At 40.3% G+C, this 26,885-nt stretch overlaps 3 protein-coding genes across 3 annotated transcripts in view; all 3 read right to left on the bottom strand.

The window, feature by feature from the left end:
- vaspa (vasodilator stimulated phosphoprotein a) overlaps positions 1 to 26,885 on the bottom strand; it is a 212,962-nt gene that overhangs the window by 143,243 nt on the left and 42,834 nt on the right. The window lies entirely within an intron of this gene.
- Positions 1,313 to 12,500, bottom strand: isoc1 (isochorismatase domain containing 1). Its single transcript, XM_072659033.1, has 5 exons — positions 12,168 to 12,500; positions 10,874 to 10,993; positions 8,520 to 8,723; positions 8,161 to 8,277; positions 1,313 to 4,618 (listed from the first exon to the last, which is right to left on the bottom strand). The coding sequence occupies exons 1-5, from the start codon at positions 12,435 to 12,437 to the stop codon at positions 4,472 to 4,474; spliced, it is 858 nt and encodes a 285-aa protein (XP_072515134.1). The 5' UTR covers positions 12,438 to 12,500; the 3' UTR covers positions 1,313 to 4,471.
- slc27a6 (solute carrier family 27 member 6) overlaps positions 16,676 to 26,885 on the bottom strand; it is a 29,402-nt gene continuing 19,192 nt past the window's right edge. Inside the window, exons 6-10 of the mRNA XM_072658785.1 lie at positions 26,517 to 26,607; positions 25,921 to 26,119; positions 23,318 to 23,415; positions 22,193 to 22,323; positions 16,676 to 20,227 (exon numbers count right to left, since the gene is read on the bottom strand). Of these exons, the coding sequence (XP_072514886.1) occupies positions 20,051 to 20,227; positions 22,193 to 22,323; positions 23,318 to 23,415; positions 25,921 to 26,119; positions 26,517 to 26,607 (696 nt within the window). The 3' untranslated portion in view covers positions 16,676 to 20,050. The remainder of the gene's footprint in view (positions 20,228 to 22,192; positions 22,324 to 23,317; positions 23,416 to 25,920; positions 26,120 to 26,516; positions 26,608 to 26,885) is intronic.

A 26,885-nucleotide genomic window follows, 5' to 3' on the forward strand; every position in this document is an offset into this window, starting at 1 on the left:
AATACTGTATTCGTTTTAGGGACTTTTAACATGATAAGATGGGCAGCATGAGTGTTACAAACAGACAATGAAAACTGCCACTTTAGACATAGGGACAAACCAAAAAGGGTTCTGTAAATGATGCATCGTTACGGGTATGTAACAATGGCCAGTTGACCGAAGTGTGAAGAGAGCAATGACATGTTTTAAAAGAAGCATTTATGGCAGAGTGATAAAATACATTATGTGTTTGAAGAAGGCTTATGCAAGCTGACCTATATGTGACATCACCATAATCTAGCTAACATGGGCAGGATGGTCAATTGAACTAGAGTCAATCTGACTTAAGAGAAGCAAGCATTCTAGCTAGCTATATAACACGCCAAAAAGAAGCAAACAATGTATTCAGGTAATAAAAACAGTCTTATTCTACCTCTGTGAATGGAGAAATGCCCATATACGTGAAACCTATGGTCAAATTACAATTTCAAAACCATATTTTAAATCACTGATAAAATATGACAAAAAACTCATGAAAAGTGTGTACTGTTTGGTTCAAATATGCAGTTTCTTTTGGCTTATTTTGCCTCAACATGCACTCCTTTCCAATAGTGAAATATATACGGGGAGCTCCTTGTGAATCTATCTGGGCTACACTGGTTGCCCTACACAAATACACCTGATTCAACTCATCAATTAACAACTACCAAACTTACTGAAGACTGGCCCTATAGGACATATATACAGTGGGTAAAAGTGATTTCCCTTGCTCTGATATCTTTATACCTTATTGCACCACCTCCAACAGCAGTAATGGCAACCAGCATTTCCTATCATTTTAAATCAGCCCTTCACCTTGTTGTGTATAAATCTTAATTTGTTGTGGGTGAATCTGGCTGCAAGTCATAATCATCGTCTTGCTGCATGGCCCGATTACAGTCTACTTAAGAATTCTCTAATACAGAACTTAATTCAGTTTCTTTAATAATAAAAATAAAAATAGCATGTTGTTTAAGTCCTGAAGCAGTCCCATGCTATTTGCTTTACGTTAGATATAACATAGATATGGACATTTATTTAATTATATGTTTTTAGTCCTTGTTATGAGAACATAAAAGGTATAGAAGTCCATTTTAAGTGTAATTCTGATCTTAAATAATAACCCATGATTAGTTTTCCCACTAAGCTTTATTGCATATCCAGGAGGTCCAACCACACCTTTCCTTCTTAGAAGCATTCGAAATATTTTTTACCCACTGATTAATTCCTTCTTTCAGCCATTGTTTCTAATTAGAGAAATAAATGATGAAGAATTGACACATGCACAAGGTGCTTAATAGTGCATATAAACATTTATTACATTGTGAATGTAAGCGGTTACAAAAAAGCTGTTCTTATACAGGTAAATCTATATTGTCACGTCAGAAAGTCGGCTAAATGCAAGAGGTACAATCAGTTTGGACTGCTCAGAAATAGGCACTGTATATATTCTTTCTGCTTACACACATTTACACACATTATCAGTTGGAGGCTGGATTAATTCTGCACGCTCACCTCAGATCTGGACACGCTTAAGCGTTTCTTTTTTGCAAGGACATGTAGGGATAAGAAGAAAATGTGAGAAAATGGGAATTCAGTGGAGACATACTTATTGTGTGGATAATCTGTAGATGGAAAATACAGAAGCCTGCCTGTGGAACTACAGGCACTTTCTACAGTGCCACTATTACACCAATGCATTTTGTAACAATGACTTACAGCTTAATTTTCCAGATGTGCTGTGCTGTGGCTCATTAACTTTTCAATCAGCAGAGTTTCTTTTTCCAGTTTTCTGCTGTTATTTATGATACGTCACATTTGAATGCAATGATACATGCATGCTACATGTTGAAGTAAAACATACTACACACGACTTTTGACATTCTACACACTGAAAATACATTGAAAACTCAATCTTGTATCTCCTAATTAGTCATTCCACAACAGAAAGCTTTTAATGCAAGTTAATGCTACAATATTTTGTTTCATTTGATTGTAGATCATTTTCATTGGTTGATTTATTATTAAATGACTATGCAATGTTGGAGTTTGTTATTTTTCTAGAAAAAAAACTTTAAAAGTATAACCTTAAAACAGTAAAGTGTCAGTCATAAAATGAATTCAAACATACGTACATAGAAATCACAAGTTCGCCATGTCATATATAGCCAAAAAGCACAATAGAAAAAGGCCTGCCCTCTTCTTTCACTCACTTTGAAAGTGCCTGTAGTTCCAGAAACTGCTTACTCTGCATTGAGAATCTACGTCTTTGCATATTTTTTGCATATTAGACAGTAATAGGACTTCCTTCAATACCAAATGAAAACTAAAATGCTTCAGCGAAGTTGGCTTAAGTGCATCCAGACCTGTAAAAGAACTAACAAACACAAACAGAGAGAAAGAATCTGGACCAGACACTGGGCAGCGAGCCCACGCACCTATCCCTTTATCCCTTCCAGACTTAAAGGAAGATGTAGCTTTAGTGCGATTTAAGTTTTGTGCATGAACAAAGTTAGAAAACACAGGAAACACAAAAATACCACATAAAAAAACCCACAGAAAAAGTTTCAAACACAAATACAACAGAAAATCAGTGACCAGTAACTCTAAAGAGTGCTACATGGGGTAAATGTTTCTAATCATAATTCAATTAACAGACCAAGACTTTTACCCTTAGAAGTCACAGTTACCACCAGTGATTAAAGTTTGGTGTTATTTAAATTTCTCACTCATCACTCATCGAAGAAAAGGAGAAATCCTGATGATGTCCTGATTAAAGGCCCATCCAGGCATACTTTAATGGATTTAGTATTTGTGATTTTAAGTGCAATCAGTTCTGTTCCTTGTTTTTTTACCTGTTTGGGCACCACTAACAGATATTATTACAGCCGTAATAGAGTGAGAAGTGCTCTCAAAAAGTAACAAAACAGTTGAGAGTCTGCAGTGTGGAACAATTTTATACAGTGGAACATTGAAGCCTAACTAACCTCTCTGTGGTTCTAGGGCTTGGACTGTATTTGAGCTTTTTTTCCCAGACTATTTTCTGCTGCTTTTTTTCTCTTAACTATAAAAATACACTCCCCACCATGTTATTACTCTAACTACAAAAAAAGGAAAGGTTGGGGCTGAAGTTCATAAAGTAGATCCTAAGCTAGAGGACTGATTTCAGATCAGATTTCTTCTTTGTCATAGTAACAGATTTACTTCAGTGAGGGCAAAGAGGTGACTTAAATCAGAATATTCATTGAATGATAATTTACTGCTATGTATTTAACTACGTAATTACATTTGAGTAGTAAATCACTTCTAAGGGTTAAGCACAAGCCACAATTCCAGAACAACCAACTATTCCATAACAGCTCAAACTCCTATTTCCAAAGTTTGCATTTTTTATTTTACATTTTTAATAATTAAGGTAACATTTTTACACCTTAACAAACACGCAAACATTTCCTAAGGGTTTAATTAATAGTTTGTAACATACTTAGAAGTTTGCCCAATGAGGAACCCATAAAATAAGAGGTAGTCTGCTTGTGGTGCTCTCCATATTGTCTAGGATTTTTAATACCATAACAGCCCATCTACAGCTGAGAAAGAAGGATCTAAATAAATAAAGCTGGTGAACAAGTGAATGGGAACATTTTAGGAGAAATAAACAAAAGATCTGGGAATTATGCCAGACTTGGGGACCTTTACACAGAATCATACTTTTTCATGTAATTCCTTTCTCATCTGTAGCCCTATTTAAGCAAAACACCACAGAAATACAGTCCCACCCAAATTACATTTACCCCTCTATAAGTTCACGTCATATGAATTCAGCTCACAAACTAAAGCAGTGACACCCCTAATGCTTCTTCAGTTCATTGATCTGTCAATTCTACCTTTGCTTTACTCGCTAAAGTCACATTAGCAGTCTTAACGTCTTTGCTCTAATGGACATTCAACATGGTTTATGACTGCAACACTATAATGAACTTACCAACCATTAAAACTACTGGACCGTACAAATCAATATACCACTGTAACAGATTCTAGATTAACAGAACTGTGGTGTAATGCATTTTCGGGGGCAATTGAAATTCCAATGGTGTCCTCAGCCTTTTGCAGGACAACATTTAATTCCATCTTCCAGCAGTTTTGGAGCAGTTTCAACTTAAACAATGAGACATCCATTAAACAGTAAGCTTGTGTAGCCTTAGGCCAGTTATCCAGTTTTGTTTTCAAGCATAGTACAGACATCTAAGAGTAAACACTGTCTAACCCACCACCACCTAAAACATTACAGTTTCAACCTGTTTTTTAACGAATTTGGTATGATTTGAAACACATGAATTATCGGCTACGTTTGAAAATCAAATTCAACAGCATTCAGATCTGTAGAGCATTTTGCAAACCCACAGACTGCATCAAGTCAAACGCGAGCGTCTCACATTTCACTGGCTGGACGTTCTCACACCTTGGACAGCAGACCGGACTCAGGAGCACTGGCCTTGATGATGTTCTGGACCTCTTTGAACTTGGGATGCTCTTTGTCGGCTACAAGCTGCAGCAGGACAGCCTCGCTGGTGGTGATAATGATTCCAGTTCGTGCAAGGCGCTGAAAGACAGAACATTTATTAGAAAAATCAGCAAAGGACTAAATGAGGGGTGCTGTACTGTTTAGGGGTTCCTACCATTGTTTTTTATGCTTCAACTAATCCGAGCCCAGGTAGCCCTGGTAAGAATTATCTTTGTGTTAAAAAGATACAATGTGCAGAGCGGTGGGTGCAATAGGACTACACTCAAAGAAGGCAATGGTTCTGTGTAAAAATCAAAGCACAAAAACTGCATGGATATTTAAAGCAACCTTATGTAGCATTATTAGCCTTTTTTGTGTGTATTGTATTATTTTTGTGTGGTTAGAGGGTCTCTTTGGATTGCTAGCTCCAAAAAAGTGTTCCAATATTGTTAAGGTTCAAGAAAACCTATTTAAGTGTTTTAAAGCGATAGTTTGGGCATAAAATAAAGTTTACAAACGTTTTATCATAACCACAGTCCTGAGGTCTGAATTTTGTCTGTACCATTTTAGACTACTGTATAGCATACAGAGCCAAAACACAACAACACAGCCTGTCTGAGGTGGCTAAATTCCAATCAGTTTGAGGTAAGCGTGGTGATCTGTGTAGTCTGCATGATTCTAAGTAGTGGGATACCTGCTTACATTACTTGTTGGCTACATTAGCCTCCAAAGTTCAGTATAAAACAAAGTAAGCAAACTTCAGGCAACTCAGTCTTGACTAGACAACATTTGGGTTAAGTAGAAAACTGTAAATTTGACTTTTGGCCACTCCACCACTTTAAACAACGTTATGACAATGTTAAGTGTGGGTGTTTTCAGTCTAAATAAGGCCCCAAACCCCAGCATTCTGCGAGACAGAATTTGTCAACCAAAGGGGAGAGACTAAAATCGATACTGACGCAAATGCTAATGTCCCAATCCCAAGCACAAACACTTTGTCAGATGGGGACACAAGCAATGAGGCTTGAAATGAATGTATTTTCCAATAATGCAGTATTGGTGACCACAATGCAATTATCTATCTTTTCTTAGACAGTAATGCCCATATAGATTTTGTTCAGAGAAACAGGCTAAACATTACAATTATCTGTCCTAACTGTTACCACTGGAAAGTTCAATATACGCAAACCAGTCCATTCAGACTTAGAGAAAACAATCAAACTATTTGCTAAAATGGCTTAGACGTGTCAATAACAATCACTGTGTACTACAACCACAATAAAAGAGTCGTACAACGTAAGAGAGGGCAAAAAACAAGCTACAAACTCAAAGTCTGAGATTTGTTTCTTACCCCTAATGTTTAGACTGCAGTGTTCAGACTTTAACTTACTTACAAATGACCAAATTGGCTTGTCTGGCCACAATGTGTTCGCATTTGCTCAAAAAGTAAAAGCACTAATTTACAATTACATTTAAGGCAGTTAGCAGAAGCTCTTTTCAAGAGCGACCTACAAAAGTGCTTCACTGTTTATTGGAGATTACAAAACTCTTAGAAGAGGAGGGTCTTCAGTCTGCTTTAGAAGACAGCGAGAGACTCTGACAACCGGGGGATGTTTGTTCCACCACTTCGGTGCCGGGACAGAAAAAGGCCTGGATGCTTGTTTTCTTAATGGATGTTGGGTCAAGTCGAGCCGTACTTGAAGCTCAAAGGGCTCGTGGTACAAATCGGCTTTTGACTATTGCCAGGCGTGGGCTAGAGGGGTATAAAGCCCCCTAGCATTGAGCTGCTGAAGAGTGGAACTGTGTTCTCTTAAATGATAGTGCTTCATCCAGTACTTTTGGGATAAAGGTGGGGTGGTGAGCATCCAACATCCTGATCTCACTAACCCAATCAAATTTTCACTCTTTTTAATGCCCTTGATTTTGGAAGATACATTGAATGAACAGGTGTCCCAATATTTCTACTCCACTGGTAAAAAAAAAAAAACTGTTAAATGCTTCAACTCTGCATGTTTAAGCTAAAATATATGAACGTGTAGCACTGACTTTGTTAATGGTTATGGTTCTTGACATTATAAAGTGTGTCAACAGAAAAAGAAGAAATACACACGACACATGATATGAAATCTAATCCGAATGGTAGAGGCGCTCACAAATGCCAACTGAAGACCCATCTCTTCCAAGAGTACTTGGGAGAAGTGTAGTGTCAATTATTATGGTTTCCACCCTAACTTTTGTGTTGGGTAGTATCTAAGCTTAGAGGTATTACTAGCTACAGGTATTTTCTTAGTAAACAGTGAAGCACTTTTGTAAGTCACTCTGGATAAGAGCGTCTGATAAATGCCTTAAACGTAAACATAATCTGACTGGTCAAACTGAATTGTGTGTCTACAAATCTACCTAATATAAAATACAATTGTGGAAGGAATCTGTTCAGAATAAGTGGGATTTTGTGTGGCTTTGCCGTCCAGACTGTAGATAAACTGCTCTGCTTAAATCCGTAATCACATCAGTGTTGAACTGCCTGTAGGAACGAAGTCTAACCAGGCTGTTCAGCATATTTTCTAAAATCAGTATCTAAATTTTACTGAAGACTTGAAGACTAGCTAACATGTGAACTGCAGCATCTGCAGAAACATTCGAGAAGCATGGAGTTGTGGGATAGGCATGCGTGACTGGTAATGGAACTAAAGCATTCACTTTTGCTGTAAATGGTTCCAGCAGGACGAATGATCAGAAATATGAAAAACAAACGTCTGCACAGAATCAGAATTCAGCATTCCTTCATGCAGCAACAAACCGCTCAGTGCTGTGACCCACATGTTTTTTTAGCCTGAAACTAAGAATTTCTAGTCTAGTGATGACAAACTTGATTTGCTCCTGCTTATGCTGAAGAAAGGATCAGAGAAAAAAGCCCCCCCTCTCCCCCCTACACAAATTACAAACAACTGCAAATCAGGCCCAGGAGAGCATACAGAGCAAAATTACCCAGCAAACACTTCTATTTGAGCACAACAGACTACATGATGTCATTATATGTTAAAGAATAAACACAAGAGTGTGTACAGAAGACAAAAAATAAATAAATAAATAAATAATTACATACATTAATAATACATTATTAATTAATTAGTTAATTCATGAATTAATTAAAAGAAAAATTTACATAAAATCATTAATATGGGATATAAAAGCATAAATAATCAAATAAGTGTTACATGTATTTATGCATGTATGTATGTTTTTAGATTTATGTTTATATTTATACACTTCTTTCTTTCTTTATTAACAGATTTATTAATTTCTGCATTTCATCCTCCTGTATGCTAATGAGGTAGACAAACTCGACACACTACTGCTTAACCTTAGAGAAGGACGGGTGTTGATTACTCTTAATTTTAAACCATGTGACACCCAACGGGAAAAGCAGTGCTACCCGTCTAGCGCCTGCTGTGTTGATATTGACTTTTTTCATTTTATTTGTGACCTATATTCACTTATTTGTTGTTTTTTTGGTTGTTTCCGTGACTCCCATTTATTTAATAAATAATTTATTTGCAGTTTGTTCTTTTTTTTCCCAATGTGACCATTTTTGTCCTCCATAAATATCCAGGTTGCATCCATGTATAGATGTTTGTTACCTCTAGTGCAAACATTCTGTCCATCATGCTTCTGGAGGATGTTGCATCAGCTACGATGTGCACCTCAAAACCTCTCCCAATCAGGTCCAGAGCCGTCTGCTGTATACACACGTGAGTCTATGCAAACAGGAGCAGAGTTACATTAGTGTTATGTGTTTGTGGTTTTTACTATTGCCATTTAAACTGCTGTAAAAAGAAAACGTATACACATTATAAATAAAAAAAAACTGCAACACAACAATATGCAGTTTCTGCCACTAGATGGCAGTGTCCCCCACAGTATCCAACACTACTGCCTCCACTCCTACAGTCTCCTACAGGAACGACAATGACAGAGGAAAGGCAGGATGGTCACTGACCTCAACGCCGAACAAGACAATGCTACGGACTCCTTGAATCTCAGCCAGGGAGGCCTCCACATCCGGCAGCACCATGGAAAACTTGGTTTTAGGAAAGACCATCTTGGCTCCTGTCAGGTCCATCTCCTGCACTGTGCTGCCCAAGCCTTTGGGGTACTGCTCCGACACGATGACAGGGATGCCCAGAATACGAGCTCCCTGAAGCTACATTACACAAGGAAAAACAGCCTTTAACAATATCCTTAACAGGTAACTTTTAGGGCTTTTGTGCTGTAGATGACGTAGTTTAGGAGCTTTCAGTCAACATAATGGGACCTCAATTTGTTCTACTTAAGAGTTGGGATGTAGAACATGTTCTTTGTTAATTGTATTTGCGTTAATGACCCCTGCAACATTGATCTCGTAGAAGGCTGCAAAATGCAAACGAGACCTTTAAGATATTCACTGAGGCTGTAAATTTCTCTGTGATGCACCATATCACATCAAACTATCCTGAAAGGCTGAAGTTCTCTTTATTTACTGAGGATACAATTTGCCTGGCAATGTATTAAAATCTACCCCTCCTTCATCTATAATGCAACTAGGTTTAAGACTGCCCTGGATTACTTTGACCTACATAATTTACTTTAAAAGATGCAACAAAATGTGTTTGTTCCATATTTATTATTTGATAAATAATAAGAATTTAACTTTATTGCGAAAAATGCTCAGACATGGTTTTACAAGCTAGTTTACAACCCTGTTATTTAGCCTCAGAATGAAATACGTTGATTTTCCTTTTACAGTAGGCATGTGAAAAAAGAGAGAGTAAGTGAAATTATGCAGTAGATTCTTAGTCTAAAGGTCTGTTTACACCTGCCGTTAACATGCATTTTCGGCGATTGGATCACATTCGGATTATGCTGCATGAAAAGCCAGGTGTAAGGAGGTGGTCAGAGACAGCTCTCATCCATATTGGTTTAAATCATCATTTGAATTTTCTTACAGAGCTGTTACAGGAATGAGAGAACCATGTATTGTTCCACCGGGTTGTACAGCTCTCAACAGCACAACAATTTTGATGAGAAATTAAGTTACATGGAAATGATGTCTGCAGGAAGTAAAATCAGATGTCATCTGGTCACACTGGAAACTATTTTAATGATAAGTGTGAAAAGAATCAAAGCAGATTTAGATACTATCCAGATACAAAGTGCATGTTAATGCCAGATGTAAGCAGGGTCTCTAGAACTGAGCATTTCACACGAGACCAATCGTAATGACTGATTAGAACTATTCAATTTAGCAGACATTTTAACTTTGCTGACTTCATTGTTAACCTTATTGCACCAAATCTGAAGAAACTGTGAAGAAAAGTATTTTCATGTTGTCTAGGGATGTTTTAACGCTGACCTTATAATCATCTTGATAGACAAAAGCTAGGACGATGAATATATCAACAATACTGCTCTTGTAGCAGCTGCTAACACACACACTCATATGTAGGAATGCCCCATAGGGATGTTTTTTTACCACCTAATTTTAAAAGGAAATGTCTTCTTAAAACCCACTTACGCAGTTTTCCCAAACATTCTGACTCTCACCAGCGTTTTCACATTTAGTACTCGTTCAATTTACGATGATCCATCATTTTAAGGAAGATATTGGTGAAGAGCCCCAGTGTATTTTCAAGACAACAATAAAGTCCTGTCATACTGCCCACCCCTACCGTCCAGAGTACTGTGGCTGTTAATGAATTCAATAGCTGTCAGCTCACACAGGGCATGCCAGTCAGCAGTGTCTCATTAATATTCACAAGCTGAAAACTACACATATCAGTGCAATCAATACTCAGGTGAACAATAAACAAGAAAGGCAATATGACATTACGTACACACTCCTGTTCAGAATGCAACAGCGCCCTGCTTTCTGTACAACTAGTGCCACCGAACAGCCCCCCTTTAACGGCTGGGTCGACCTCAATCTATGACTGAAATGGATTATGCAAGACAAAATCCAGGTCCTAGAGACACAGGGAAAAGAGAGCACTCACAAAGCGTCTTGACGTCAGACACAGCCCAGTCAAACCGAATGACGTACTGTGTGTTGAAGAGAGCTCACGGAAGCAATAAATTAAAAAAATCATTTAAAAGGCCTGAAGACTATAAACTGTCATGTCCTTCCTGCCTTCGTTTGACAGGGGGTCATCATACAGAGTAGGACTAGGGCTGGGCACTGTCACTGAAATGTTTATAAGCACACCAGACAGCAAAGGTCTAGTGACCGTGAAGAATGGATTGTGATGGAAAGAGAGCGCAAAAGAGAGGGAGCGAGAGAGATGAATGGGGTCAGACAGAGGAAGACGGAAGTCTTACCAGCCTCTGGCCCACGCTGATGATGTCTCCAAAGTACTTGATGGCGGGCCGGAACCGTTCCTGCATGTCACAGCAGAAGAAAGCGGTGGTGGCTGGGGAGATGTTGCCCAGCGTCGTGATCTAGAGGAGGGGAGAGAGGAACAATTACAAGCTCAGGCACAGAGCATTTCACCTTTAGCGCTATTAATATCACAGTAAGCTCTCGGGGCTGTATTGTTCTCAGCCGACTGATTATGGGTGTAATCTACTCCAGGTTCATCTCATCCATTCAGAGATTCACTACACCTGATCTTCCACTGGGATGGGCTTTATTTAAGCAGATATAATAGAGGAGGGTCTTTGTGTGGGCCTGATCAAAAGGTCACTTTTCTAGTCCAGCGCACTATAGCTAGAGATCATTTGGTATTAACCCATATGCCATCCTCTAAATCCAGCACAGGATGAATAATAAAAAAAGAGCTGAAAGCACTGGAGGCCCACTATACTATGTACTATGCTATACAGCCGGTTTCCCTGCATGTAAATACGCTACTTTTTAAGTCTCTCCCCCTTTCTTTCAACCCACGTTCACACAGAAACAGATGTCACGCGAAAGCTGTAAGCCTCTGAGGATTATGTGGCCCATTTTGTAAGATCAGCCATACTTAGCTACAACTTCTGCTTGAATGCGTTCGCAAGACGTAAACAGGCCATTCTACAGCCAGTGGTTGTGTGTGTATGACCCCAAAGGGACTCTTACTGAGGGAACACACACTTCCTTCACAGCAGCTACACTACATGGCTCCCTTAGGCTGCAGTCAGCCCACTGGACACTATGTAGGGCAGTGGTGGAGACCACTACAACTACAACCAGTACACCAGTACAGCAGTGCACAACACGACAAGGGCAGAGGTCTTGCCAGCTAGGCTAACTCTGAATCACCACCCCCACCACCACCACCACCCCCACTGTCACAGCAAGGCTCTGACGTCACGGCTACATTTCACTTTCATTACTGCCACAATCAACAAGTTGGACATTTTAACGACGTCTAGAGGACAAGTCCAGCGACACATGTTGGTCACAACAGCGAGACGACAGCAATTAAGGGGCTAAGAGTGGCCCTGTGGTGGGCTACAATGTGTAAAGCCCGCCTGTCAGTCCCCGAAGTGAGAGAGACAGTGAGAGACTGAGACAGTGAGGGACAGTGAGGGACAGTGAGGGACTCTTTGTTCCTCACGTGAACACAAACAAAACGACACAGCGCAGAGCAGGAACACGGAGCACAGCAGCGTCCGCACAAGCCAGCCTTACGTCCGTCTGAAGAGGCACTAATCGAAGCTTGCATTTCTCGGCGATGGTGAAGCCCTTGGGCAGGTCGATGTACTGGCCCCACTCCTCCGAGAAAACCTGCATGAGGAACTTGCGGTGCATGTCGATCTGCGCGCCGTAGATGGCGAGGAACTTCTGGATAAGCACCTCATAGCCCGACCCCGCAGGCACAGCGGAGGGCCGCGAGAACACGGAGAAGGACAACAGCACCGGGACCGGGCTACCGCCGCCGTGCGCGTGAGCTTCCGCCATGATGATGAGAACGCGCGCCAGTGGGGGAGCTCGCGCTCCGGCCTAGAGCTGTACGGCACGCTGGTCTCAGATGACCACGCCCACCGAGCCGCGTGGGCCAACCGGTGACGAATCTCTCTCTCTCTCTCTCTCTCTCTCTCTCTCTCTCTCTCTCTCTCCTACTCTCTCTCTCTCTCTCTCTCTCTCTCTCTCTCTCTCTCTCTCTCTCTCTCTCTCTCTCTCAATGGACTTAATTAAAAAGATTAAATGTAAAGTCTGGAGCTTTTCTACTGGTCTATTTACCAGGACATTTTAACACAACGCAAAGAACAACTGCCAGATTAAAATGCTTCAATGCTTCATAAACCGGCCGGCATTGTACCCAGCATTTGTGTTGCTGGCCGGCACACCTCCCTGCTGCCGGGTACTGGCTGGCACTTTACCCAGCAAACCTTAAAGCAGCTGGAATACACTCAACACATCCTAAAGCAGCCAGCACACCATTCTGCACATCCTAAAGCAGCCAGCACACCATTCTGCACATCCTAAAGCAGCCAGCACACCATTCTGCACATCCTAAAGTAGCCAGCACACCATTCTGCACATCCTAAAGCAGCCAGCACACCATTCTGCACATCCTAACGCAGCCAGCACACCATTCTGCACATCCTAACGCAGTCGGTACATCATCTGGCACATCCTAAAGTAGCCGGCACATCATCTGGCACATACTGAAGCAGCCGGCACACCAACCGATGCATCCCAAAGTACCCGGCACAAAAACCGACACATCATAAATATAAAGGACACACTAACCAGTACATCTTAAAATAGCTGGCACATCCCAAAGCAGCCAGCACATCACCTGGCACATTAAAAAAAGCTGGCACACCATTTGGCACGTTTTAAAGCAACCAGCACATCCTAAAGCAGCTGTAGTATATTCATTGGCTTTGCAGATGTTCATAGGCCTGAAGGAATGGTATGGAGTTGAGAAGTGATATGGTAAGCCGCACAGAGAAAGATGTAGAAAAGAAAGGGGGCCCCGTTTCTTGACCAAATATACACAAATTGAACAGACATAAGATACTGTTTAGATTTGGACATCCCTTTGGGCAGACGTGTCAGTGATTTAAATGCTGTCCAGATGTGGCCATGGACCACGTATGTAATGGTGGAGCTAATGACTGTTCCCTATGGATGAAATGTAAACATTCCATATATGGCAACATTCCAACAGAATGTGACGTGAAATAGGGTATAAAAACTCAAGGTATTCCTAAGTCGGGGAGAGAGAGACCGAGGGGCACCCAGAATTGGCAGACTCTCTCCACACTGTTCTTTCGATTGAAATAAAATATATTATTGTTACAACTAAAGACGGCGGTTACAGACTCTCCTTTTTGAATAACAAGTCCATCTCCAGAGGAAGACGAACCGAGACGACACAGCCAGCATAACAACTGGCACGTCCTAAAGCTGCTGCCTCACCAATCGGCTCACCAACTGGTACATTTTAAAACATCTGGCACAGCATTTGGCACGTGCTAAAGCAGCTGGCACCCCAACTGGCAAATCTGAAAACAGCTGGAACAACATTCGACAAATCTTAAAACAGCTGGCACACCATTCAGCACATCCTAAAGTAGGCAGCACACCTACCTGCACATCTGTAAAGCTGCTGGCACCCACAATAATCTGAACATTTAACCTCAGTCCAGATGCCTCACTCTCTGAGGATTCACAATATAGTTAGTGCAAATATGGTTGCTGTCACAAAAAAGAAAATGTAAAAATGCTAACTTTACAGAAGTAAGACAAAACCTCCACTTGTAATGAAAGTCAATGCAAAAAGAACAACTGCCACATTATGTCAAAACCAAAAATACGAGATGGAAGTACAAGGTTTGGAGGAATTTACTCAGAACGCTGAGTTGCAGTTGCAGCTGAGTTGCACGTAAACCAAAGTTTAAATAATCCAAAGAAGCAGCTTCAAACCGTTTTTAACGTTAAGGTATTACGCACCTGGTTGGATTTTACGCGTCTGGTGCGCTTTTACGCGTTTGGTACGTTTTGCGCGTCTGGTGCGCTTTTACGCGTTTGGTACGTTTTGCGCGTCTGGTGCGCTTTTACGCGTTTGGTACGTTTTACGCGTCTGTTGCGTTTTTACGCGTTTGGTACGTTTTACGCGTTTGGTACGTTTTACGCGTTTGGTACGTTTTACGCGTCTGGTGCGCTTTTACGCGTTTGGTACGTTTTACGCGTCTGGTGCGCTTTTACGCGTTTGGTACGTTTTACGCGTCTGGTGCGCTTTTACGCGTTTGGTACGTTTTACGCGTTTGGTACGTTTTACGCGTCTGGTGCGCTTTTACGCGTTTGGTACGTTTTACGCATCTGGTGCGTATTTACGCACGGTAACCAAAACATGGAAAAACCGAAATGCACCCAACAATAAATGCTCTTTTCGACTCTTCGTGCTGTAGCGCGTTGATAAACGTGTCGATACATGCTTCACCACAAACACTCGCGCTATTAATGTGGAGAGTCCAGCGTTACCTCAGCTCTCCTATAAGGCAGAGATTTATCCGTTTAACAGTGGCGATTTCAACTGGCGCGATTTTAAGGAACATTATAACTAATTATACTAATTCAATTTGAATTTACAAAAATGAATCTACTGTTTTTACTGGTACAGTTCCTACTCAAGTCATTTTCGAGCATTTCTATTGACCCATTCATCAGGACGTTGTTGATACGGACACAATGTAAAGACCTGGCAGAGACACATTATGTCAAAAAACGGCTAAAACGGAGTTGGATAAATCAACCAATCAGCTGGAATGAAACTCTGTGACGTTAAAAATGAAAACGTCATATAATCTCTGGCGCATTTTCCTCTACTGATGTGCGGCTGCTTTAGGACTTTACACAACTCTCAGTCTTTCTGCCATCAGCTGCTGCTGTTTTCCGTGGTCGACCGGTTGGAGTGGTGGTTGTTCGTTCACCAGTGGTTTCTTCCTTTTCGGGACATTTTTCAAATTGTTGTGCTGGCTCTGAACAGTGTTGTGCCACAGCTCTGATTCATCTCCCCTCTTTTCTCAGCTTCGAAATGCCCTACCTTTCTCCTATAAACAGCTCTGTGTTTTCTGTTGGTTTATTATTTTAATAACAAACGCAATGCTCATATGAGAAACCCAGGACTCACACTAACAGTAGGCAATCAGAGCCATTACCTGTTAAAACAGTCTAACAGGGAAAACACACCTGGAAAACAAGAAGTGCTGTTTTAAGCAGCAAGTTTTGGCTGCTTAAGATGTGAAATCTTTCAATGTTGTCAAATTTCCATAAAAATGGACTGATAGAAATGCGTTTTAACTCATTCTAAGACCAGAAAAAGGACAGTTTAAAAGAATCCCCAAAAGCCCAATATTGCCATGCCATGCCATGCATGATCGTTGTAAGTGTATGTGAACTTCTAACCACGACTGTATGTAAAAACACAGTCTTAGAGTGAATCAAAAGCCTGAAACAGCTTGGCACAGTGTGCCACAGGCTAAAAATTAAGCTAATCCCTGGCTGATCGGGTCACCTCTGCATCTCTCACCTCACTGTAGGGACAGCAGCACTATGTGGTAAGACTAGATAACACTTATGATTACAGTGCTCCTGTTAAAGCTCTGCTACTGCTCCTATTACTATTTGTACATCATAGAGCAGCTTACAACTTAAAATACTCTTTAATAAGCTTTCTAGGGCACTCTTAAATGGGAATTAAAATTAAAGTAGTAGAATGTCTAATATTTTAATAAAGCAATCACATTAACCAATCAAAAGACTTTATTAATAACTGGCGTTTTCTGATTGTTACAGTAATCCTAACAGTTTGTATCAGCTGCAAATACAGTAGCCATGTTCAGTGAAGACTCAGTAACCAAACACGAATTCATTACTGCACAGGTGCAATTGACAGCTTATGGATATGAACATATTCATCACCATAAAATTAACTCTCTTAAGCAAAAAAAAAGTTATTACAAATACATTATTCCATTATAGCACACAACCCTGAAGCTCATTTCTGTAACCCATATTAGAAAGAAAGATGTAAAAAACAACATTAATTATATTAAAACAATTTTGAAGACAATGAAGCTCTCACAGTCTTAAATCACCTCATGGGTGCCCAATTAAGATCTACCGCAAACCCCCTAACCCCCCCCCCCCCATCTACCCCCCCCCTGCAGAGTTCTGATTAGCTGGATCAGGTGTGTAAGTAAACTGTGCAGGGTGATAGATCTTCATGACCAGGCGTGGGCACCTCACAGCTCTACAGTAAACAGCTCTACAGTGCCACTGAATTCTTACTTATCTTATTTTAAGTCTTGGAGATGTAGTGTGAGAACATTTTAAAGATGCCTTTGTTATTCTGTATTGTCTAAATTTATCGCTAAATTTATAAACAAACTATCATCTGAAAAATGGAAAATATAACACAATTTTCATATTTTCTTAATATTTGGTGGTGTTTCCCCTCTCTGCTTTAACGTCAAAATGGACTGAATTCTCACTGACTGTTCAAATGTGTGCAATGGCCTCTGTTAAGTACACCTGATCTACCTGAGAGTCATCTGAACACGAGCTTCCGTGGAAGAGAGAGCAGAGTCTTGGATATTGTTATTGTTTCTGTTTTAGAATTTTTGAAATTCTAAACTTTCCTGAGGTTTCCCTGTATTTCCAGCTTTAAATGCAAGCAAACCTTCTGACTGTTGGACCTCACTGTACATCTTACAGTTCACTACATGCTATCCACTTCATTAAAGCTATACACTGGTTAGCCATAACATTAAAACCATCAACAGGTGAAGTGAATAACATTGATTATGGAATTAGTGGCAGCTGACATGGGGTAGAATATATATTAGGCAGCAAATGAACAGTCCTTGATCCTTTGGAAGTAGAAAAAGTGGGCAACGAGCCACTTTGACAAGGGCCAAAATGTTATGGCTAGACGACTGGATCAGAGCACCACCAAAACAGCCGGCAGGTATTGCACCCAGTATGCAGTGGTCAGTACCTACCAAAGGTGATCCAAGGAAGGGCCACTGGCGACAAGCTCATGGGCACCCAAGGCTCATTGATGTGATCCTTGGAGGCCTCAACTTTAAAGACTTGAGGGATTTGATTTCAGATCTTGGTTTCAATACCACAGGACACCTTCATAGGTCTTGTGGAGTTCACGCCTTAATGGGTCGGAGACTGATTTAGTGGCATGAGGGGCAGGTGGTTTTAATGTTATGGCTGATTGGTGCATATGTAGTGGAATAAATCTGTAAAGACAAATAATCATTTATTAATTTACTTATTTTTTATTCTTTTTTCACACTCCAGTCTGACTATTGGAGTGTGAGCATGTATTGTCACTGATTTCATTAAATCCATTTCAGAAAATATGGCATCTTTTGTACATGTGCATCTCGCTCTCGGGAATGGACAGCATTGGCACAGTCGAATTAGGAAGGTATTAGACAGGTGTGCCTGCACATTTGGACTGGCAGCTGCTTTTTGAGCAGCAGCTGTTGGGCTTTGAAAACAGAATAAACAAGGCAGGCGGCGTGACATCATTTCATCTATGGCTTTAAGACCTTTCCTCCTCTGGCCACCCATTCACAGCCAAAGATTAATGGCATGCATGATTTTCTTTCTGATTCTTGGTTCTTGGTTCCCTTAATGACAACATCAGTCCTGTCAGGTGAGCATTACATCAGTCCCTTAAATAGTGCCTGTCCATTTTAGTCCAGTATTCCTCTAACTGGGAGCACATTTCAGTTTGTGTGAGCTTATTTTTGGCGTATCACCTGCTGTTCCAGGCTGAGAGCTGGGATTGAGGTCAGATTCCAGTGTTCCAAGTACAGTTACCAAGACCGTATGATTCTGCTCCAATCTTGATAATTATTTGCATATTTTACTGTAATCTCTATAAACTGTATCACTGTGCTGTTCAGTGACTGGGTGAGTAAATCATCTAATACTGAGAGAGGATGTGCCCATAAATGGCATAAAATTGATGTTCCTTGTGAACCAGATGCTTTTAGTTTCCCTCATTGTGTCATTTCTCCATTGCGTTCAGTAATACAGCAGTTCTACTGCTTTCAGAAGCTGGAAACAGGAAACACTTAAACCTAATCCATTCGGTACTAAAGTATTTTTGCCTTTACAGACCTCGATACAACAATAACCATCAAAAATGTATCCTTTTCATCAGTGTTTCTGTGGAATCTGTTGGCATACATGTCATTGCTTATATGCACAGGATTTTACTGCATGGTTTACTCTGGGGTTTATCTGTACCCCTGAAAGCAATAGCACCCTCTACTGTGTCTGACAGAGAACTGAATTACATTGTGGTTACATCTGTTCCAGTTCATATTTACTACTACTTAAAATGAGGCACTCCACCGCTGATAGAATGCAAGCTATCCACCACAAGCACCACAAACCTGCATGTTTACAAATCTTCTCATTTGCTCTGTAACCAATGATTACAAAATAAATTACGCATGTAATCATTTTTGACCAGGGGACTCATGTATCACACCAATTCAAATGTCTGGAAGGAAGGGAAGAAAGGGAAGGGAACATGCCTCCTCATAATCTAAACACACTTGGAGAAGAACATTCTCTGGCACTGCTAATTCATGCTAGTTTCATCAGCTAACAAAAAGTCCATCCAGACAAATTTCCTGCTGATTGATGGGGGTAGAGGAGGTGCAATCTTACCCACTTAGTGTGAGACAGAGACAAGTTTGTGCTCTCTGGTACTCCCGGACACGGATGGCTGTGGCATCGCCAGGGGTTGAACTTGCAATCTCCCAAAAATAAGGCCAAGAGCCAAGAAATGCACAGCTAACATCACATCTCAAAGCTTCATTCTTTTTTTCCTCTCCAGAATCAGATCCAGCATGTTCTGCTGATATCAGCACAGTACAAGAGATCAGATCAGTGCCATCTCCAGTTAAATAAACATGATGAGTAGTTCTGAACTTTGAAATGGTAGTGTATGTCTATACCTGGACATGTAAATAAAGGGAGCAGTTTTAATATACAGGAATGTTCTCCATGTAGAGCAAAATTAGGTAAGTTTCAAGTTTTCTGATGGTAGCAGCTGTGTCTGTTTTCTGTGCTAATGTCTACTTATGACCACCTGAGAGAGCAAGTTGAGGAGAATAATCATAAGATGTTCAAGGGGAAAGTTAAGGTGGATAATTGGGCCTTCTAGAACTGCGGCAGATGGACCGCAGCAGCCGGTGAGTCGACAGAACCCGACACCAGACCGGCTTTGTTGAGATCGAGGCAGACTCATTCTTCTTTATCCTGCAGATCAGCCTACCGGCTCTCCGCAAAAGGTCGCGCAAGTCATTAAAACTCTCTAATTTATTATTAACTTATGCTGTCTGTGTGAAATGCTCACAAAGGAGGAAGCAATCCATTATTCAGAGTGACGTCCATCTTGGGTTGCTCTCAGGCCCCATCAAATATACAACACTACAAATGAGTTGGCCACATCGAAGCTTTTCCTTTGTAATGGCACAGCTTCTGCTCTGCTGGCGTGATGGAGCCTTTTAGCCATTTTAAAGCTAGAGCTTCCGCTGGCCTGCCCGTATGCTTTCGTAGATGGAGTCTGTGAGAGGAATGTAGCTTTTCTCTGTATAGTCCAAGAAGTAGAGCGGGTCACTGATGGTGGAGGGGTTGAATCCGCTCTTTACCAGACGAAACTTCTGCTGCTTGAATGTCCCAGTCATCTCCATAGACTCCTAAACAAAGAGAGGGAGGATACAGCTCAAATTTGAAAATCTGGTATGTTGTGATTTATAGCACTTTAGACCCCAAAATGAAATGAAATAAAATCAGCTCTTCAAATGTGTTTAACAATTTAATCTCTTTTAAGTTGTAAGTTTTGAATACAGTTCGAATACAGTTCAATTTAGTATAAGTGGAGCTTCCTACCATTCTAAATGGTTATGTTGGTAAAGCTTCTGGTCTATGGTAATTAGTTATTATTTTGCTAAGCAACTTCAGGTTATATGTTTATAATGCCCAACATCAGCTAACAGGTTACAAGGTCAGCTAGTAATGTGACCCCTGAAATCAATGGTTTTGATCATTTTGAAGTCAGTTAATTTCCAGTCAAAACAGCCATTACATTATCATTAATTATCAGCATCAGGGAAAAACTAAATATAATTACATGTACAAGTACAAGTACATGTTTCAGTACTTAGTGAGTCCACCTTTATTACAGCATCCATTCTTTTATAGCTCCATTATGTTGCATTTTACCTGATAATGTAACCTATACGGTCTCTAACGTTGCTACTCTGGGTTCAGCACGCTGGGAACTGCAGCTTGTAACTTTGGAGAGTCGTATTTCTATTTAAAATCACATTTAAAATCTGTAATATTACTCTACCGCCTCAATCAACATGCTTCTCTCACTTCAGATGCCAGTTTTGTATTGCTCAGAAGTACAGAAATACATGCAAGTGGCTCAAAACACAAATTCCACTTCTCAACTCTAGGGGGAGCACAGGACCACAAAAGAGCAATTCCCTAATACTGCTGCAAGGTGACCTGCTTGCTTTCAGATTTTTCAAAGAGTTTGATGCAATTTTCTGTTTATATTTATTTTCCTACAGTTACACATGAAAGTGAGATCTCTGACTTGAACAGTAATGTTAAGTGTTTACTGATTACATTTTTAATTGTAATTACTTTAACAGTCCATCAACAGTTCCCTCAATATTTCTTCCTGAATATTGTAAACAGATGTATTAACTAACTGAAAAACTGTAATTTTATGTACTTAAAATGGTCTTAAAATAAAATAAAATGCTACTGCTAACATGATATGGCCTGCTACTGTATGTAAGTACAGAAATCCCTGTACTAGGGGTACAAAAACCTCTAGAGGGCAGACTTGTTTCAAACGTTGAGCCACAGCAGGTACGTTTTCTCCACTAAAGAGACTGCATGAACACACTTAGTGTTTACAATTGTCAGATTTTATTGGACAAAAATAAACTCATCTTTGTGTTAAAATTCTGAACACACTACCCTTGTTAAATGACCCTGAGCCCAGGTTTCCAAAAGACTGTCAGTGTTAGTGTTAGATCATCTTGATAAAGAGAGTAATCTCTTTTGTCCTTCTCAAAAATCACCATGCACCATGCATTATAATCACCATAAAGCCTGTCTAATGTATCCAACTGTGAAATTCAGTACACATAGATATGACTATGTCTGTTGAATCTGTTGCATGAGGTTAAAACAATGGTGCTGTTCATGGAATACGTTTTGACTGTTATGTTACTTGGTAACCCAAGCCTAGTGCTAACAAACTGCACTGCTTAAAAGGAGTGCTATCAGCCCTGGAAGGATAAAAGCTAGCATGTGCTTCCTCCAAGTCAAATTAAGCCAGCCAACCATATCTTTTGGAATTGCTGCTAATACACGGTCGTTGAACCGCTGGACAAATTTGAGGGAAAACGCTAGCTGCCAATTCTATTAAATTCAGCTGGCAGATGCCCACGCTGCCTTGCACTGTGCTGAGTGATGGGGAGAGGTAGGGCCATTCTACCCACCCAAAGAGAGAAAGGCCAGTTATGTTCTCTGCCACTCCCAGCCACAGATAGCTCTGGCATTACTGATGACCTTTCGATGATAGGGTCGACACTTAGATGGCTGCGTCACTCGGGAGCCCGCAGTGTTCAGGTTTTTACCTGTATTCTGATGAAGAGCGGGCGAGCGTAGGCTGGTAGGTGGGCAAGGATGCACTCAAACAGCTTCTTCCCATCAAACACACACTCCGGCCTCACAATGATCGCTGCCATGCCGGCTCGACCTTCATGTCCTGTGGTACAAATAGAGATTTTTTTACTCCTTTTATACTTTACCAGTCCGATACTGAGTCATGTACTGAAGTAACTGAAAATGACAACAGTTATGACTCTTATTACAGACATTAGCAAGCATATTTATATCCCATAGGAATCGGCCTAATTTTATGACTCATAATAATAAAAATAACAAATGGTTTTTAGGGACCTTTCAACATAGTGGATCTGCTTGAATCATTATGGATTGACCACCTCTCACTGGCCTCTGATCCTGATTCGTATAACGTCCTTATAAAATGTCGTTAAGCAGACTGTAATTGAGGCTAAAGTAATAATAAAATTGGATGTTTAACATTACTGCCTATCAATGATTAACTAGGTGTTTGCCCAGTGCAGCACTAAAATATGAGGGTCAATAAATGTCCAGAGACTGACATACACTATATGTTTGAATGTTTGTGGACTCCCCTTCTAATGAATGCATTCAGCTACTTTAGGTTGCACCCATTGCTGACACAGATGTGCAAATACACCCACACAGTCTTGTCCCTCTAGAGAAGTACTGCCACTAGAATAGGACTCTCTAGAGCAGATAAACATGAACTTATTGGCATCATGCCTACTGCCAGGAGTGGACAACAGAGGTATAAATATTTCCAGCATTGAGCTGTGAAGCAGTGGAGCTGTGTTCTCTGCCATTATGGTGCTCCAATACTCCAATACTTGTGGGATAAGTTGGAAAGTTGGGGATATGGTGAGGTGGTGATCAGCCAACATTCTGACCTCACTAACGCTCTTGGCATATTGGCATATTTGAATAGAATCAAATCCTCACAGCATTGCCTTGTTTGGACAGTAGAGACAGTTATGCCAGCAAAAACAGGATAAACTCTTCGTCCCAATATTTTTGTTCATATAGTGTAAATTTATTGAATGCAATAAACAGTTGGACGCCAACCATTCATATGACTACTTTCTGGTAAAAAATGTCCTCTTCACACACAGTACCTGGAACCACCACACCATACACATTGGCTTCCTGAATGAAGTCTGGAAGCCCAAGAATCTCAGTCACCTCTGTAGTAGCCACGTTTTCTCCCTTCCACCTGCAAACAACACACATGCATGTTACAAGTAACACATGCATGTTAAAAATATTATGATATTATCACTACTTAAAGGTCATCAAGCATCTGCAACAGTAGGATCATTTTATGACATGAACCTGGTTAAGAATAGCTCACATTATAATAATTATGCATTACATGTTAAAATATGTGTCTTGGAGTCAGCAGTATAATTACATAACAGTGATAAGCCTGCCCCAAAACCTGCTTGTGCTAGAATTGACTTCAGATCAGATTATTATGACCATCCCTGGTTTGGAATGAACCCAGCTCATTAAATCAGCTCCACTTACCATACAGGAGCACTTTGTAGTTCTACAATTACAGACTGCAGACAATCTGTTTCTCTGCATATTTTGTCAGCCTCCTTTCACCCTGCTTTTTAATGGACAGAACCCCACAGGACCACCACAGAGCAGGTAGTATTTGGGTGGTGGGTCATTCTCAGCACTGCAATGACACTGACTGACATGGTGGTGGTGTGTTAGTGTGTCTTGAGCTGGAACGATTAGATCAGACACAGCAGTGCTGCTGGAGTGTTTAAACACCTTAGCGTCACTGCTGAACTGAGAATAGTCCACCAACCAGAAATATCCAACCAACTGTAGGCAGCGTCCTGTGACGACTGATGAAGGACTAGAGGATGATCAATGCAACCTCTGCAGCACAGATGAGCATCTATCTTTGACATTACATCTACAAGGTAGACCAACTAGGTAAGAGTGTCTAATAGGTGGAAAGGGAATGGACACAGTGTTTAAACACTCCAGCAGCACTGCTGTGTCTGATCCACTTGTACCAGCGCAACACACACTAACACGCCACCACCAAGGCAGTCTCACTGCAATGCTGAGAATGACCCACCACCCAAATAATATCATACAAAATAATACAGAAAGGTAGCAATGTATGCAGAGAAACAGATGGACTATAGTAATTGTAGTACTGTAATTATAGAACTACAAAATGCTCCTATATGGAAAAAAAGCTGATATAATGGGAGTTCATTCCAAATCAGGCCATAATATTCTGATATGACTGTGTACAGTCGTTTGCTGAGAATGCAACACCCTTGTTAAATTACTTTGTAACTGGAAAAGCAGAAAGAAAACTTGAGTATGGCATTTTCTGCAAATTAGAGAACAGTTTAATATATTAGGAAAAAACATAACATATAAACATGCTGTAACCTTTGTACATGACAGGTCTACTTTCACTTAGAAAATCCTATGACTGCAGATACAGAGATAATAATATAGGTTTATAACCACTGGCAATGTGGGCTCAATAAAATATCTTTAAAAAAAGGCCTGGCAGATCATTACAACCCTTGTAAACACAGTGTTACACAAACAAATGGACTGGAGATTATTAAGGAATTATGTGAGTCTGTTGGAATAGTGACTGGTTTGGGATTGTGCTTGCTGTAAGAATATCATTTGACTACTATGCTACACATCCTCTAATATTCAACATTAAGGTATGTAATATTCAACTCATATGACATTGTTATTGCAGGTGTTTTTAATTACCGTCACTGTATTTCAGTCAGTTACGAGTTACAATTTACCAGAGATGATCCAGATACAGCAGCTCTGCTTTTACAAGACTCCATTAAGCTGTCACACTGTGATTACATGCTGTTGATGTTTGTCACATTATGGGTTGTAGCACTGTCCTTTTGTACTTTACCTGCTACACTTTATGGACAAAAGTATTGGGACACCTGCTAATTCATTGTTTTTTTTTCTGAAATGAATGGTCATTTAAAAAAGAGTGTACGATGCTTGTGTTGGGAGTAACTGTAAAGATATGAGTGTTAGTGAGATAAGAGTGTTAGTGAAGTCAGGATGTTGGATGGTCACTACTCTATCTCATCCCAACAGTATTGGATGGAGCACCATCATTCTAGCGAACACAGTTCCCACTGCTCCACAACTCAATACTGGGAAGACTTTATACCCCTCTAGCCCAAGCCTGGCATTAGGCATAGTGCCCACAGGCTTATGTTTATTAGCTCCAGAGAGTCCTATTCCATTGGCAATGCTTCTTTACAGGGGCAAGACAAGCTGTTGTGTGTCCACAAACAATTGGACATATGGTGATTCTAGTGCACAAATTAGTGCCATTATTATTTTGCTGTTTTTTTTCTCTCATTACAGAAAAAAACCTACACTACATGTGTCTACTGATTATATTATTGTATCTTATCTTAGGTCAGTTACTCACACAGGGATTAAGCCTAGTTCTGGACCACACACACATTTTCCATTAAAATGATTATGGCTCATGGCTTAGTCCCTGAAACTGGGAAACTGGCCTGTAGTGTTTTTGTCTTCTTAATAGAATATTATTATAATATCATAAAAATCACTAAATGATGTTCACAAAGGGGATCTTGATTCTGAACCAGTGATTAGACTCCTCGTCCATACAGATGAAGAAGTTAACAGAGCAGAGACTCTCTCCACGTGCAGGCCGTACCTGAAAGTGTCGCCCACGCGGTCCTTGAAGCAGATGAAATTGTCCTCATCCTCCACCATCAGGTCTCCTGTGTTGAAGTAGGCGTCTCCTTTCACAAACACATTCCTCAGCAGCTTGTTCTCGGTCAGCTGTTTGCTCCCGGCGTAACCAAAGAAGGGACTCTGAGAACTGATCCTAGACAACAGCAGACCCATTTCACCTGGAGAAACAGACAGATAAGTACCACTAATTATCATTATTAATCATGTTATGGAATAAATTCTTACGCCTTCAAATGCTGCCTTAGGGTCTGAATCATTTTATTTTTCCTAAATGCTGTAGCAAGCCTAAACATTGACACACACAGGGTGTAGTCATCTTTTGGTTGTTGTTTTTTTTTTCTTTATCATATTGTGCCCACCAAGAGCAATACAGTACTACTTATACGAATACAGTATTTACTTAAATATCCAGGCATTAGAGGGTATTTAATCATTAGTGATGATAAACTTCAGTGTTAAATTTCAGTTTTGTTACAATTGGCTTTGTCCGTATTGGTTTTATTGGGCAGCCATTGATTTTTTTCAGGGATACAAGAAAAGAAATGTTTTGCATACCTTTCTTAACAGGCACACAGAAACCCTGTTCATTTCTCACAGGCTCTTCTCTCAGCATGTCATATTTCACCAAATCATACTTAAACAGGAGCTGCAGGACAACAAGCAGACATGACTATATTATACAGTACATCAAATAAAACATGAAAAGGTTCTAGGAAACCTAGAAATCAGAGCATGTGGATGTGGAGATTCACAGCGTACACACTAGAACCTGGGGAAAATAAGCATGGGGTGTTTTTGAGAAAGATGAAACAAATTGATCAGTTTAAATATTAATCTGTTAGCAAACAGATACTGAATGTCTGTTTAGGTGAAAAGAATGTAATCTCAACACAGACTGTGCCGTGTACATAGAAAGCAGATTTC

Source organism: Salminus brasiliensis, chromosome 16, assembly GCF_030463535.1.
Source record: "Salminus brasiliensis chromosome 16, fSalBra1.hap2, whole genome shotgun sequence".
In the NCBI taxonomy this organism is placed as follows: Eukaryota; Metazoa; Chordata; class Actinopteri; order Characiformes; family Bryconidae; genus Salminus; species Salminus brasiliensis.